The sequence below is a fragment of the Capra hircus genome, chromosome 13 (assembly GCF_001704415.2).
Source record: "Capra hircus breed San Clemente chromosome 13, ASM170441v1, whole genome shotgun sequence".
In the NCBI taxonomy this organism is placed as follows: domain Eukaryota; kingdom Metazoa; phylum Chordata; class Mammalia; order Artiodactyla; family Bovidae; genus Capra; species Capra hircus.
Genome location: NC_030820.1, coordinates 16,611,548 through 16,627,314, shown reverse-complemented (window position 1 = coordinate 16,627,314; position 15,767 = coordinate 16,611,548). Strand labels below are relative to the sequence as shown.

Sequence of the window (15,767 nt, the reverse complement as noted above, 5' to 3'; positions counted from 1 at the left end):
CTCTCCCGGAAATGCCCATTGGCCCTGCCTTGTTCAAATCAAAAAAGGCTGGGCAAAAAGGAGGCTGTGGCTACGGCCTCCACATCCAAGGTCCCAAACAGTGTCCCCATCAGACCACTTACTGGGCGGTCGGGGGGACAGGTGGACAGTCCATTCCCAGGGCACTCTTCTCCCCAGCATTACTCTGACTACCAGGTTCCCACAGAAACACCTGATTATTCAATTCATCCATAATTCAAGCTCCCCCAAACAGTGGTCCCCACTCCTCAATCTCCATGTTACCTGAGTTAACAGCCACCACTGACACAGGGCACTTCACCCTTCCTGAAGCACTGTCCAAATGCCGCCCTCCCCTGCACTTCACCTCTGTTTCTTCTCTGTCCCTCCAAGTCCCCAGGACTCAATCCCGGGACCATTCTCTCCTCCTTCTACACCTGCTCGCCCCCCACCGACTCCCCCCCCCCACCCCCCGCCATCCCTCCTCCACTACACCCACCCCTTGCGGATTCCATGCAGGTTCACAGCTTTAAAATGCATCAGAGGGAACTTCCCTGGTGGTCTAGTGGTTAGGGCTCCCGAGCTTTCACTGCAGGGGGTGCTGGTTCAGTCCCTGGCTGGGGAACTAAGATCCTGCATGAGGTCCAGCACAACCAACCCCCCACAAAACAAACAAATAGAACACATCAGAAGCTATCAGTTCCCAAATAACATCCATCCTCACTACTTATGGATTCTGTATCTGAATTTGCCTACTTGCTACAATCCATTTGCAGCCCCCGGATCAATACTTGGGATGCTTTTGTGTTCATCTGTAGACCTGCCCAAAGTGGCCAGAACCTGGCGTTGCCTGCAGCGCTCGCTCCCAGCCTGGGCACACGCAGCGGCGCTCCGTCCTCCTGTCTCACCTCTCACACTGTCCGCAGCATGGTTTTCATGGCCCAGTTACTGCCACATTTTCCCGCATTTTTGTGCCTCTCGTTGACTTTGCTATTAAAAACAGCCCTCAGGTGTCAGGGCCAAGGTGCTGTCCAGGGCTCCCAAGCCCAAGAAGGCTGGGTGTGCCTTAGAGAGAAAGCGTGTATTCAATAAACTTCATTTAGGCATGAGTTACAGTGCTGTTGGCCTGAACTCAACGTTAATGAATAAATAATAATATTAAATAAAGTGTCACTGAACAGACATACAGGGACTTCCCCGGTGGCTCAGATGGTAAAGGATCTGCCTGCCGTGTGGGAGACCCAGGTTCAATCCCTGGGTCAGGAAGATCCCTTGGAGTTTATCACAAGGGATAAACTGTCTATCACAGTTTATCACAAACAAACAGAGAGATAAAAATCACAAATACACAACTAACTACAGTTCTGTTCCTACACTGTTAGCCCCATTTAGCATCATTCTGAGGGAGCAGGACTGACCTTACATACAAGTCCCTTTCTCCCACAAAACTGAATGAAAAAACAAAGTCAGCATCTTTTAAACCAGTGGCCACATAGTAAAAACTGTACATTGTTGTCCATTCGTTTAAAAAGCAAAGTCACTAGATGGTATAAAAGTGATAACTGGTACCTTTGTGATGGATGATAAACACTTTTTCTTTAAGGTTGAGAATTAGCTCCATTCTCTCTACGTAACCAGAGACACTTCCTGTTCTCTTTCCTGCTCAGACACACACACACACACACACACACACACACACACACACACACACTTCCTATTCTCTTTCCTGCTTTATTTTTCTGCATAGCACACATCACCACCTAAGATATTAATTAATACATCTATTAGCCTATAGTCTGCCTCTATCTCAAACACAAGTGCCAAGAGATTGAGGATTTTTATATTTCTTTTTTCTTTCTATGGATACATCCCTAGTGCCTAGAACAGAAGGTAGGCACTAAATAAATAATCCTAGAATGATGCAGAATGTGATTCAATTCACCTGTTGGCCCTCTGTCTCTCGCAATACTGTGAACATTTTGAGATCAGAGACTCTGTCTATCTAACCCATATTTGTATTCCTAACACTACACTACTGTGCCTGACACATAACAGGAATTCAATAATTGCACCCTGAATGAATGGTAGGGGAACAGAGAAGAAAAATCACTACTGTTCGTAAGCTTAGGTGTTTATTCAACATGCATCTGTGCAAAGATCAGAGAGCACAGCCCCTGCTCTACTGGAGCATGGGCAAGACATGAATAAAGATGGACCCAGATGCAACGTGACCAGGGGCATGAGAAAAAAGGAAAAGAGCTAAGAGGACAAAGGAGACGACTGGTGTTGGGATAGCGATCAAAAGAGGGTTATGGAACCTGGGCTTTGGTGGTCAAATAGGAGCGTGCCACACAGACTGTGGAGGAGAAACAACCTGAGCTCAGCTGCTCACTGCCCAAGGCATGTCTACAGAGACAAGCTCCCCAATGTTGCGCCTTCTTTGCTCTAAGAGGTCTCTCAGCAGTCTTGGTGCTTAATAAACATGAACAAGCAGAAATGCTCCGTTCCCACGGTCCTCCTCCTCTCTCTCCTCACTCAAAGCAAACCTGTATCTGATGACAGAATCCCTGATGGCGCCACTCGCCACCATGTAGGACGATAAGAGCAAAGGCCACATCCAAATGTCAGTCCCAGTTCCCAGCCCCGTCAGCATCTGACGTCTAAACAGAACCAGACCACTCGGATGGCAGCCACTTAGAAACCCAAAGAGCCTGCCGTTCCAGCAGCTCTGCCAAATGCTAAAAAGCAGAAATCAATTTAGAAAGTGCTAGAGCTTTCCAACATCAGAGCCAAATATGAGAACGATGTGACCCATATGTAAATATGCACATTCTGTGTCAGGACATCTGAACCCGCTGTCCCGAAGGGGAGCTGGGCGGCTACAGCATCCCCACTGGGACACAGCAAGGCCATGCTGGCCGGGAGACTAGACCCCTTGACCTCACAGGCCTGTCTATCTTCTGATGCCTATGGTTCACCACAGTTGGAGCAGGCTTCTTCCCTCTCTGTCTTTTAAGAGAAATGAGAATAGCCTGTCTCATCCATTGTTACTTGCTGCTTGCTTGGTGGCTTGGACTAAACCGGAGAAATTCTACACACACACACACTGCACACTCACACATCACACACACCCATCACACACCCACATTTCCACACATGGCACCACTCCCAGGCATACACGTGTATCTCCCCACGCATCTCACACCACAGCCAACATTCTGAGTTCTCCTGGTGGGGTGCAGGCTCTTCCTGAAACCATCACTTTTCTGTCCTAGAACAGGGACAACTTACCCTCCCATGCACCTCCATCAGATGTGCTGCCTCCTCAAACAGGATCAGAACATTCTCCCTTCCCTGTCCAATGCAAATACACAACCCGGGGACAAAACCCAGGCGTGGTCAAGAGCTAAGAGGTGCTGAGCACGTCTTTTCCTCCCCGCCCACACTTACACCATCGTGATTTTCTCCCAGGTCTGTCGCTTCTTCCCATTCCCTCATTTTCTTGCTCTATTCCCCTCAAGTCTGTTTTTCCCTCCCCAAGTTCCTTTAAGAGTGTACCGGTTGTGACAGGAACAGGGATGACTTCACGCCCATTATTATGCAAGCACCTGAAGCGCCCTGAAGTGCCTCCAAGGTCATTTGGAGTTTTCCACAATGCTCGGGGCCCCACACATTCTAGATGAGGCCTGCTTCCCTCGTATAAGGGAAGGTCACATGCCGCTGGTCATATAACTTCACCTCTTCTCCCTAAGGGCAGGTTTACTGTCATCACTAGGAAAAGCCATCATGGTTTGTATGATGAGAATTCAGCCTTGGTCTCTGGTTCCCAAAAGTCTTTACCAATTTCCGTTTCTCTGGCTCTTAGACCTTCCCGGCTTGTACTCTCTCCGCAGCACCAGCTTATACCTCCACTCGGAACACTGTCTCCTAACCTTCCCGTGGCTGGGGCTGCTTCTCGTCATGAAGGCCAGTGCCCAGGTCTCCTCCTGCGCCCTTAGCCATTCCAGCTCTTCCTCACACTTGTCACTCTGTCTCATACCCCTGTTTATATCTTCTTCATAGCATGCAAGGTCTGAAACGCCTCTGTTCACCTGTTTCTTTGCTGTCTGTCCCTCCCAACTAAAACGTCAGCTCCGTGAGCGCAGGTGCCCCATCTATATTCACGGTCTTCACCCTAGTGCCTAGGACAGCACTGAGCACATAGCAGGCACCTGAGTGTATATTTGCAGGAGGAATGAATACAGTCCTGTAAATGAAGTCAAACTTCATCCACAGCTCCGACGGCCTTTCTCCAGGCCCCCAGAAGATGGAAGAGGACTCTCGGTATTTGAGTGCTCGGATCTGCCGCAACCTTTTCTGCACTCTGCTGCGTTTGGGACAAAGGATCCGGGGTTCTGACTGTAGGAAAAATTTTTAATTCTTGGCTTCTCCAGGACAGGTCAGGATTGGCGCATAGCCCAAGAGACTGACTTGGCCAAGGTTTGAAGCAGACTCCTCTGATTGATCTTTTCTTTCTACCTGTGCCCATCTCAGCATTTAAATGTCTCGCGTGTGTCTGCACCTTACTGCTGTCTCAACGTGTCACTGTAAATATTTGAAAACATAGATACACGTGCTGTATTTCTGGTCTTAGAAACAGGGAACTGACCCAAATCAATTCCTGCCCTCCACGCAGGCCCACACCCAAATCAAACAGGATTTCAGGGGAAGGTTTCAGGGGAAACCACATCCCTTGAAGCTTGTTCCAGTGTCTCTCAATCTTTTTATTACTCCCTCAAGGGAAACAAAGGCAGGTGCCAGGCTCAAAAGCTAAAGACAAGTGATCGGGCTGACAAATGGGGAAATACAACACGCAACGTCCTTACCGACATAGCCTGGGGTCCCACACGCTGTGGACATCACGTCTCCTTTGCCTTCCATTTTGGACAATCCAAAGTCACTGATCATGATTTTGGACTCCTCATCTTGGCTGTAGTACAACAGGTTCTCAGGCTAGAAAGAAAAGTAGGGAAAAAAAATTTATAAACTATGTTGATAGCTGGGTTAGTTGGGGAAGCCTCACCAACTCACCAAAACTTAATGACAATGGAAGGGCAGACTTGAACTTTACACACAGTAAATACCTGGAGAAAAGCAGTGTTTAATGAAAGCAATGTGGGGGCCTTACCTAGTATTGGGGCATTTATGGATTATCAAGAAATGTGAGTCCATTTCCCTTATTAGTATTTTCTCTAATTAAAACAAATGAAGTATATACTGGAGCAACTAGAAAGTAGATGCCTTCCAGACTTGTCGATTCATTTGCTGGGTTAGGGGAAAGGAGATTTCCAGAAAGAATACAGGTGTTCTGTGGTTTCTTTTATCCTAGCCCTTGTCAGCAGCCTGCCTCTGACCTAAGGGTCTCTCTCCCGGATCTCGGAACCCTCCTGAGTCGTGCAGCTCTGCACATGCATTGCACACCCCCCTTTCTTGAGCCAGCTGACACCTGCGCACTCTGCTCCCTAGGAAGCAGAGGGAGGTCATCCTGGAATGCACTGATGTGGAGGATCCAGAACTTTCTGGCCGTGTGTCCTCAAGAACTCGAAGCCTCTGCTTGTGTTTCTGTATGACACAGAGTGATGGCGCCTCCTGTGCTTCCCCGACTGTAAATGTCAGAGTTCAGGAAGCGGTAATTCCCCACATGCAGCAAAGGTTTGATTATAACTTTGTCTCCACTCCAGATCTGCACGTCAGTGGCACCTTCGTGGTATCTATGTGGGAGGGGCTTAAGGGTGACAACCCTGGGGCAAACTGGGAGACGAGGAAACCTCATCTGCATGGCATCTTCTGGAAATTGGGGAACTTGGGTGTTCCTGGCAAAAAATGGGGGAAGGGCTTATGGAGCCCTAAGGAGCTGCTGAGCGAGAACCCCTCTACCGTTGCCATCTCCTCTTAGTAATTTTCCATCCATGACCCTTCACTCTGCTCAACGGTTATACATCCTCTTGTGTCCTTGCTGAACTTGAAGTGGAGCCCAGCTCTCTCCTCTAATACGATGTCCCTCTTGCAGGAGTCTTGAATAAAACATTCCTTACCATTTGAACATCTGTCAGAACCAATTTGTTTTTCCTTTAAGAGAATCCCCCCAAAATACTACCCTTCACCCAAAATAACAAGCTAAAAAGGAACAGCATTTATCAACCACAGGGACATGAATCCTGTGGACAAAGCATGAGATTAGAAGAAAATCAAACGCATGTGTGCGGATGTTTTCAGTGAGTTTTAAACTAGAATAAAATGGGCCAATCAATAGTGGCAACAATGCTCAGAAAGCAGAGGGAAACAATGTAACCAAACAGTGCAGGCGGCTTCTCAGAACACTTAGGGATTAGCATTTGGTGAAGAGTTAAGAATCCAGTCAAGGGGGCAGAAAGATTTAAGTTCCTGATTTTGAAACTTCCAATCCCTGACAGTGCTTCTGCAGCTGTCAAGGATCTCATGCTCCTAGACAAGGCTGCATCCAGGCAGGAGATGGCCTAAGAGCCCAGAATCTCTCCTTACACCTTATTCCTACAGGAGATGCACCTAGATCAATAAATGGCTTTTCTGAAGGGCAACTACTGACAAGGATTCACTCAGCTGGTCATCCTCAGGTTAGGTCAATACTTTTACTTGTCTCAAGATTTAGTAACAACAGCAAGACTTTTCTCGATGGAGGGGGAAGTAGGGGGAACAGAGAAGAAAAGTGGGAGAGAAGATGGGCTCAGGGATAATGTGGGTGGGGGCCCCTGGCTGGCAGAAGGAGGGCTGTGGGTGATGGGGGGACAGAGGGGATCTTACAATCCTGCCTGGGGTCCTACAAGGCCCAGGACTCACCTAAAAGATTATTTTTTTCTGCATTTTATGGAATGTTTGCAAGACAACTGGTGGCCAACACATGACTTGGGATGTCAATTCCAACCCTTGTTCATGTAAGTTTTTAAAAGATCTGAATCAACATTTCCTGTAGAGTTCATGTTACATACAATCATACTCCTAATCCAGTGATATCTTTTGCCCCCCAAGGGAACACCTGGCAATGCCAAGAGAGACATTTCTGGTGATCTAAACTTCAGGAGTGGTATAGGCGTCTCATGGGCAAGGACCAGGGATGCTGCCAAACATGTCCCCGTGCATGGGACAACCTCCCCCAACAACGAATGATCCAGCTCCAAAGGCCAACAGCGCAGCCCCTCCCCAATAGGAGGAGGCAGCAAGGACACTTCTCTTGCTTTGAAAAAAGGGCAACTGAGGATCTTCTGTAGCTTTCTGGGGCAAGAAGACACAGGAATGCCTTTGTGAAGGGAGAAAGAGGTATGCTCATATGTGGGGGCTGAGTAGTATCCTAAGTTGTGCTCTAATCTTTTTAAAAAAGATGCTACACGGGCTTTTCTCCAGTTGCTGCAAGGAGGACTATTCTCTAGTTGCGACGTGTGGGCTTCTCACTGAGGTGGCTTCTCTTCGTGCAGAGCGTGGGGCTCTACGGCACAAGGGCGCCTCAGGCTGTGGCACTCAGGCTCAGCAGTTCTGGGGCACGGGCTTCGTTGCTCCGCAGCATGTGGGATCTTCCTGGATCGGGGATCGAATCTGTGTCTCCTTTACTGGCAGGCAGATTCTTCAACACTGAGCCACCAGGGAAGCTGCCTAATCTTAAATTAACCCAACCATAAAACTCTCTATTTCCCTGGCCTAGATCAGAAAGGTAAGTTTTTTAGAGGTTTATGAAAGTTTAATTTCTGAATCCCAACTTCCTCCACATACACAGAATTTACTTGTGCCTCTGTAAAGAGATCACAAAATTGCCTTAAAATGGTAATGTTCTTGCCACAGTGATAAGCCTAGCGATCTTAAAGCTCTACCAGCTGGGAGACGTATGTACTTCTCCAAAAGCATTACCTGCGTATAAAATCCCCTATCTCCCATGCAGCCAATCTGTTTTTCTAAGGGGAAACAGACATTGCCCATCTAGGAAATGGCCTATCTGCTTAGGCTAGATTTCCAGAGAGTACAGATAACTTGCCCATCATATCACATCTTCATGGTCACCAAGCTACCTTGTTTAGGAAGAGTTGCCTGCTGAGGTCTAGAACACAGAATCGGCATTTGGTGAGAACACAAGTGAGCAGAGAAGGCTCCACTGCTTGGCTTGGAGGTGCCATGTGGCCTTACCGAGCCCTCACCTGGCCCTCTGAAGGATCCTCAAGGTCCTGAAGATTACCTACTTGTGCTCACAGCCCATTTCACCCATCAAGAAGCCTACAAAGGCTGTAAGAACACCATCAATGTCCTCAAATACCCTCATCCAGTGGTTCTCCAAGTGTGATTCCCAGGCCAACATCAGTATCACCTGCAAACCCCTTAGAAATGCAAGTTCCCAAGCCCCGCTGCAGACCTGCAGGGTCAGAACCTCCGGGGGAGGGCGAGGAATCTGTTTTTCACCACCTCTGCAGATAAGTCTTCGCTAGTGGTAAAGAACCTGCCTGCCAATGCAGGAGACATAAGAGATGCAGGTTCAACCCCTGGGTCAGGGAGATCCCCTGGAGGGCATGGCAACCCACTCCAGTATTCTTGCCTGGAGAACCCCCATGGACAGAGGAGCCTGGCGGGCTACAGTCCATGGGGTGGCACAGAGTCAGACTTAGCTTGCACAAATGCAGACAAGTCTGATGTAGGCTAACATTTGGGAGCCACTACTCCAGTCACTGGGAAAAGATTAACATGGAGAAAAGAAGAATAAATTTTACAGTGAGTCCCTATGAAAGAAAAAGCTATACCATTTTACACCCTGACACCCAGTACCAGATAATGGGCAGATGTTAACGATCTGTTTTCACACGTTTATGATTTATTCTTTACATTGATTTAGATTGCCCATAGTCGTGAACATCACGGCTTCAGTACATGTAATCCCTGTGCTTCTGACAGGAGTGGTGCATATGCCTAATGGGTAGGGTTTCCATCTTGACCGGTCAGTGAACCCTGGGGGCTGGGCCTGGACCTACTGTAGAATGAAGCCACTTTATAGTTTCGGGTCAATTACACCAATTTTTTCTGTTCCTCAAATTGATATGTTTGATCCTTACTCTTGGTACTAGGATACCGACCCTTTGGCATCTACTGGGACCTTTGAGCCAAGGTGACCGAGGCCCAGATCCTTCAATGCTATTAGTAAACGGCGAGTATTCCTAAATATTGCAGGGAAAAGATACGAATGGAACAGCCAGGACACAGGGAGAAGGCTGTACTTGCAGGTCATTTAATCTGTCTTCCCTGATAATCTTCGATTTCCTTTCTCTCTCATCTCATCCCTCTACGCCGCTCCCTTTGTTTCCCCCCCCCCCCCCCCCCCCCATGTAGTGGGTTGTGCTGAAGCAGGGCCAGAATTGGGAAAAGAGTGAAGAACTGCACTGGGCAAAGGGTCTTCATGGCCTCTATGTCTTGAACATAATTACCCTTTAGACAAGCTTGAACCAATACACAACCTACCTCTCCCATGGACCTTTTGGTGCATAATGGTTATTAAATGTCTCAAACAATGGCCAGCCTCATTGATTTTCATCATCTTTCAAGCCACTTCTGGATCCCAAAGGCCCTGACAACTAACAGGCAAAGCCCACTATTCCAAACCAAGGCAACCTCATCCTTCCTCTGGAGTCGATCCTCTCCCGACAGTGCATTGTGGGCTGGAAAGCAGTTGGAGAGTGTTGCTAAGTGATGGCCTCACCTTGAGGTCTCTGTGGACAATACCCATTCTATGGAGATAGTAGACCGCATCCAAGACCTGGCGGATCAGAGTGCTAGCGTCTTTCTCTGTGTAAAATCCTTTCTCCACTATCCGGTCAAACAGCTCTCCACCAGATACACTGTTAATAAAAAACAAAGAACAAATCAGTATAAGTTTTGTTTTTTTTTTAATGTTTTATTCATTTTTAAAAATCTTTATCTTTTTGACTGGGTCTCAGTTGCAGCACACAGGATCTTCAGTCTTGTGGCATGTGGGACCTACTTCCCGGACCAGGAATCAAACCTGTGCCCCCTGCATTGGGAGCGTGGACCACGAGGGAGGTCCCCAAATCAGTATACGTTTAAGAAGACACATTGAATTGTTCAGGGAAAACTATCAATAAGACCTATCAGTATGGTGAAAGACTAAAGTTTTATTTCAAAAATGAATCTATTTTCAGATTTAAATGTTGTCTCCTTGTTCCCCAGAAGTTATACCAGGGAAGCGTTTTATGTCATGATGGTACAGATGGTCTAGAAGGAAAGAAGGCGAATAAAAACACACTAGGACCTGTGGCTAGGCAGGCCTGAGAAGTCTCTCTTGGCCTTTTTTTCCATCATGCTGGGACAACATTAAGTCAGAATAACCTTCCAGAATCATCAGTGACAGGGAGACAACACTGGGGAGGGGCCCACCTCACATGTGAGTGTAGCCTTAAAGATCTGGGCGGTGGGAGGGGGTGTCTGTAGGCAAAACAGCAAGCAGCCAACAGGATGTCTGGGTTCTTGACCCAGATCTGCTCTTAAGATGCTGAGAAGATGAAGACTCTGGGAACCTTTGCACCTCAGTCTTTTCATCTATGAAATAAGGGAGTTAATCTAGTCAATCATTCCCTCAGATGCATCAGAACGTCAAAGCCACTTTTGAATTACAAAAAGATAGAAGAATGACACTCCAGTATATTGTTTTAATTGGGTTCAGGGGAGAGAATATTCCATTTTAATTTGAGTTTCAGATTGCATTAACCATTTTTTGATATTTATCAAAAGGGGACCTAGGTCACCAAAGGTCAAAAGGCCTTGGTGGACAACCTCCAGAGTCCCTTTCAGCTCTGATATTTGATGCTGCTCTGAGTTTCACAAAGTAACAGAACTGCAAAATCCTGAACAGAAACAATTCAACACCTCTGCCTTCAAATTCTTAGACTATAGGATTCTCAAAGAAAAAGTGTTTTGTTCAAATAATTAAGCCATCTTGGAAATTATCTTCAAGGGATTTATTAGCACTATTTAATAAAAGAAAAACAAATTTCCCAAAAATAAAATGAAAAAGATATATTTGAAATACCAAAATCATGAAAGTTTCACAAATAACTTTTATATCTTTAAAAGACAGGCACCAGCAGTAACACACACATACACCAACACATGAAGCTATGATTCATTTTCTGCAAGTCAAGGCAATTAATGTTCAATAACTGAGCCACTGAAATGTTCTTTTTTAAAGAACTAATAAAACAAAATTGCAGCTATAAAAGGCCTGTGCATGAGTCTCTCCCATTACTTATAATCAGTCCGAGCCATATTGAGCTTGGATAATGTCTCATTCCAAAGCAAACTGAGCAATCTAGATAAAAGAGAAAGGCACTCTGGAAAAATAAAAAAGCAATTCAAAGAGTGAAAAGAAACAGAAACAACAGGGGAGTAAGTACCGCTGGACAACTGCGCTGTCTAAATGACCCATCCCTGGGTAAACCCGAATCCCAGGACATTCTCATTCCATCTCAGCAACTCACATCTAGTTCTCACCACTCTTCCTTTTTTTCCAGACTCTTCTTCCCAGTGAGCTTCAGTGCAAACACTCTGCAGAGTCCAAGAATGTATTGCAGGAGATGTATTGATGCCAGGGGTAGGGTAAGCTTGGGTGCATTCACCCGGAAGGATTTCGCTTCACGAGATCATTTATTCATCATTCGTTCTAGGTGTACTGGGCGCCCACTAGGTGCCAGCCACAATGTGCAGCTGGTGCCAATCAAGGCGTCATTAGCAGTGCAGGAGGAAAAGTCTGTCTTGACTGTGCCCGTCCTCACCCCCTACATCGGCTCACCTTCAGTAAGGGCGCTAAGCTAGTGTTCTACCACTGGGCTGCTACTCACGTGCTCTGCAAGGTGCCTGAAGGCCTTAGGCAACAATGCTCCCCACCCTGATCCCCACCCTTGGCACCCCATAACCTGTAATTTGCCAGACCTCTTCTCTCCCTCCAAACTGATCTTTCCTGCTTTCTAGTCTTTCAAAGTCCTCTTCTCCGCAATGGGATGTGAGGTATTAATAGCTATTGAATAATATTTTCTCTGTGATAGTTCAGCAATGCAATAAGATCTGAAGCAAGGACTTCCCTAGTGGTCAATGACTGAGATTTCATGCTCATAATGCCGGGGTCCAGGTTCAATCCCTGGTCAGGGAACTAGAGCCCACATGCCACAACTAAGAGCTCACTCACATGCCATAACTAAAAGCCTCCATGTGTCCCAGCACAGATCCCATGTGCCACAACTAAGGCCCAGTACAGCCAAATAAATAAATAAAACTAAAAAAACATGATGTGAAGCATCAGAATTGAAGTGTAAGATACTCCTGTGCTAGGTAGGGTCAGGGTCTCAATTTTCTGCCCATTTAATATTTCACTTCTTAAATTCCAAATTGCACCAGGGATTTATTTTTCTGAACAGTGCTCAGAAAGAATGCAGTTTCCTTGGAAACCAAGGAACTGGGGAAAAGTTTTAAAACTTGCCAATAAAAAAATGTAACAATACTGATAAAAATACCTTAAAGTTTGTAAGTTTTTATACTTTGCAAAAATCTCCTCTAGCATACATTTCAAAAAGGCCATTCTGACAGATTGAATGTTTGAGCTCCCCCAATTCATAAGCTGAAGCTCTAAACGCCCACATGATGGTATCTGGGGGTGGGAACTTAGGGAGGTAATTAGATTTAGTTGAGGTCATGAGAGTGCAGCCCTGGTTATGGAATCAGTGTGTTCATGAAAAGAATAAGGGACACCATAAGACCCAGAAAGAAGGTGGCCATCTGTAAGCCAGGAACAGTGCCCTTAAATGGAATCAAACCAGCACCTTGGTCTCAGACATCCTAGACTCCAGGACTGTGAGAAATACATCTCTGTCCTTTCAGCTGCCCAGTTGCTGGTATTCTGTTATGACAGCCTGAGCTAAGACACCCAATCATTTTCAAAATCACTTGAGAACAACCGGAATCCCAGAATCACTGGTAAGGAAGTAAATTTAGAATTGTACCGAGGGGCATGTCTCATTTTCCGGCTGGCAGGATGCATGAAAGTTGGGTGGTCAGCTGCTGAGCTGACAGGTGGTTTTCTTGAGTCAATATTCTTCTACAGCGAGCTTCCAGTGTGTGTGGTTTAAAGGTCCTCATTAGAAATGGAGTTCCCCAAGGAAAACTTGCAAAGCACCAGAATGCAATTAGAAGGATGAGGTCAGGTGATTGGAGAAAAGGAACAGGACCATAACAACAGGTCAATAAACAAAATTACTTAATGGCAGCCATGGGAGAGAGGTTCAGCTTTAGGGAGATGTAAGTATACAAGACTCGATGGATGTGAGTTTGAGTGAACTCCGGGAGTTGGTGATGGACAGAGAGGCCTGGCGTGCTGCGATGCATGGGGTCGCAAAGAATTGGACGTGACTGAGCGACTGAACTGAACTGAAGTATACAAGAAAACTGGCTACCAACACTAAAGGAACAGGAAGACAGGGGATATGGCTTGAAAATTCTCTATCCTCTCCGCTGAACTTGGACATTTATTTAGAACAGCTTGTCTGCAGTGAACTTGGGTTTGCTCAGTCTCTGACCTCCGTGCCTGTAATACTGCACTGCTATCACTATGTGAATCTTAACTACTCATATACCAAGTAGCTGGATGTAATGGAGCCGCAAAGAGTCGGACACGACTGATGACTGAACTGAACTGAACTGAATGATCTCAATGGGCTTCCCGGGAGGCTCAATGGTAAAGAATCCTCCTGCCAATTTAGGAGACACGGATTCAATCCCTGAGTCCAGAAGACCCACCGGAGAAGGAAAGGGCAACCCACTCCAGTATTCAGTTCAGTTCAGTCGCTCATTCGTGTCCAATTCTTTGCGACCCCATGAATCTCAGCATGCCAGGCATCCCTGTCCATCACCAACTCCCAGAGTTCACTCAGACTCATGCCCATTGACTCAGTGATGCCATCCAGCCATCTCATCCTTGGTCGTCCCCTTCTCCTCCTGCCCCCTATCCTCCCAGCATCAGAGTCTTTTCCAATGACTCAGCTTTTTGCATGAGGTGGCCAAAGTACTGGAGTTTCAGCTTTAGCATCATTCCTTCCAAAGAAATCCCAGGGCTGAACTCCTTCAGAATGGACTGGTTGGATCTTCTTGCAGTCCAAGGGACTCTCAAGAGTCTTCTCCAACACTACACTTCAAAATCATCAATTCTTTGGCACTCAGTTTTCTTCACAGTCCAAACTCACATCCATACATGACCACTGGAAAAACCATAGCCTTGACTAGACGCACCTTTGTTGGCAAAGTAATATCTCTGCTTTCGAATATGCTATCTAGGTTGGTCATAACTTTCCTTCCAATAAGTAAGTGTCTTTTAATTTCATGGCTGCAGTCACCATCTGCAGTGATTTGGGAGCCCCCCAAAATAAAGTCTGACACTGTTTCCACTGTTTCCCCATCTATTTCCCATGAAGTGATGGGACCAGAGGCCATGATCTTTGTTTCTGAATGTTGAGCTTTAAGCCAACTTTTTCACTCTCCTCTTCCACTTTCATCAAGAGGCTCTTTAGTTCCTCTTCACTTTCTGCCTTAAGGGTGGTGTCATCTGCTTATCTGAGGTTATTGATATTTCTCCCAGCAATCTTGATTCCAGCTTGTGCTTCTTCCAGCCCAGCGTTTTTCATGATGTACTCTGTATATAAGTTAAATAAGCAGGGTGACAATATATAGCCTTTGACATACTCCTTTTCCTATTTGGAACCAGACTGTTGTTCCATGTCCAGTTCTAACTGTTGCTACCTGACCTGCATACAGACTTCTCAAGAGGCAGGTCAGGTGGTCTGGTATTCCCATCTCTTTCAGAATTTTCCACAGTTGATTGTGATCCACACAGTCAAAGGCTTTGGCATAGTCAATAAAGCAGAAATAGATGTTTTTCTGGAACTCTCTTGCTTTTTTCCATGATCCAGCAGATGTTGGCAATTTGATCTCTGGTTCCTCTGCCTTTTCTGAAACCAGCTTGAACATCAGGAAGTTCACGGTTCATGTATTGCTGAAGCCTGGCTTGAAGAATTTTGAGCATTACTTTACTAGTGTGTGAGATGAGTGCAATTGTGCGGTAGTTTGCGCATTCTTTTGCATTTCCTTTCTTTGGGATTGGAATGAAAACTGACCTTTTCCAGTGCTGAGTTTTCCAAATTTGCTGGCATATTGAGTGCAGCACTTTCACAGCATCATCTTTCAGGATTTGAAACAGCTCAACTGGAATTCCATCACCTCTGCTAGCTTTGTTCATAGTGATGCTTTCTAAGGCCCACTTGACTTCACATTCCAGGATGTCTGGCTCTAGGTGAGTGATCATACCATCGTTATTATCTTGGTCATGAAGATCTTTTTTGCACAGTTCTTCTGCGTATTCTTGCCACCTCTTCTTAATCTCTTCTGCTTCTGTTAGGTCCATACCACTTCTGTCCTTTATCAAGCCCATCTTTGCATGAAATGTTCCCTTGGTATCTCTAATTTTCTTGAAGAGATCTCTAGTCTTTCCCATTCTGTTGTTTCCCTGTATTTCTTTGCATCGATCGCTGAGGAAGGCTTTCTTATCTCTTCTTGCAATTCTTTGGAACTCTGCATTCAGATACTTATATCTTTCCTTTTCTCCTTTGCTTTTCACTTCTCTTCTTTTCACAGCTATTTGTAAGGCCTCCCCAGACAGCCATTTTGCTTCT

General features: G+C 46.0%; 1 protein-coding gene across 2 annotated transcripts in view; it reads right to left on the bottom strand.

The window, feature by feature from the left end:
- Positions 1 to 15,767, bottom strand: part of CAMK1D (calcium/calmodulin dependent protein kinase ID) — a 393,621-nt gene that overhangs the window by 53,649 nt on the left and 324,205 nt on the right. For both annotated transcript variants that reach the window (XM_018057012.1, XM_018057013.1), the window contains exons 4-5: positions 9,740 to 9,878; positions 4,863 to 4,989 (exon numbers count right to left, since the gene is read on the bottom strand). In XM_018057012.1, coding sequence (XP_017912501.1) covers positions 4,863 to 4,989; positions 9,740 to 9,878 — 266 coding nt within the window. The remainder of the gene's footprint in view (positions 1 to 4,862; positions 4,990 to 9,739; positions 9,879 to 15,767) is intronic.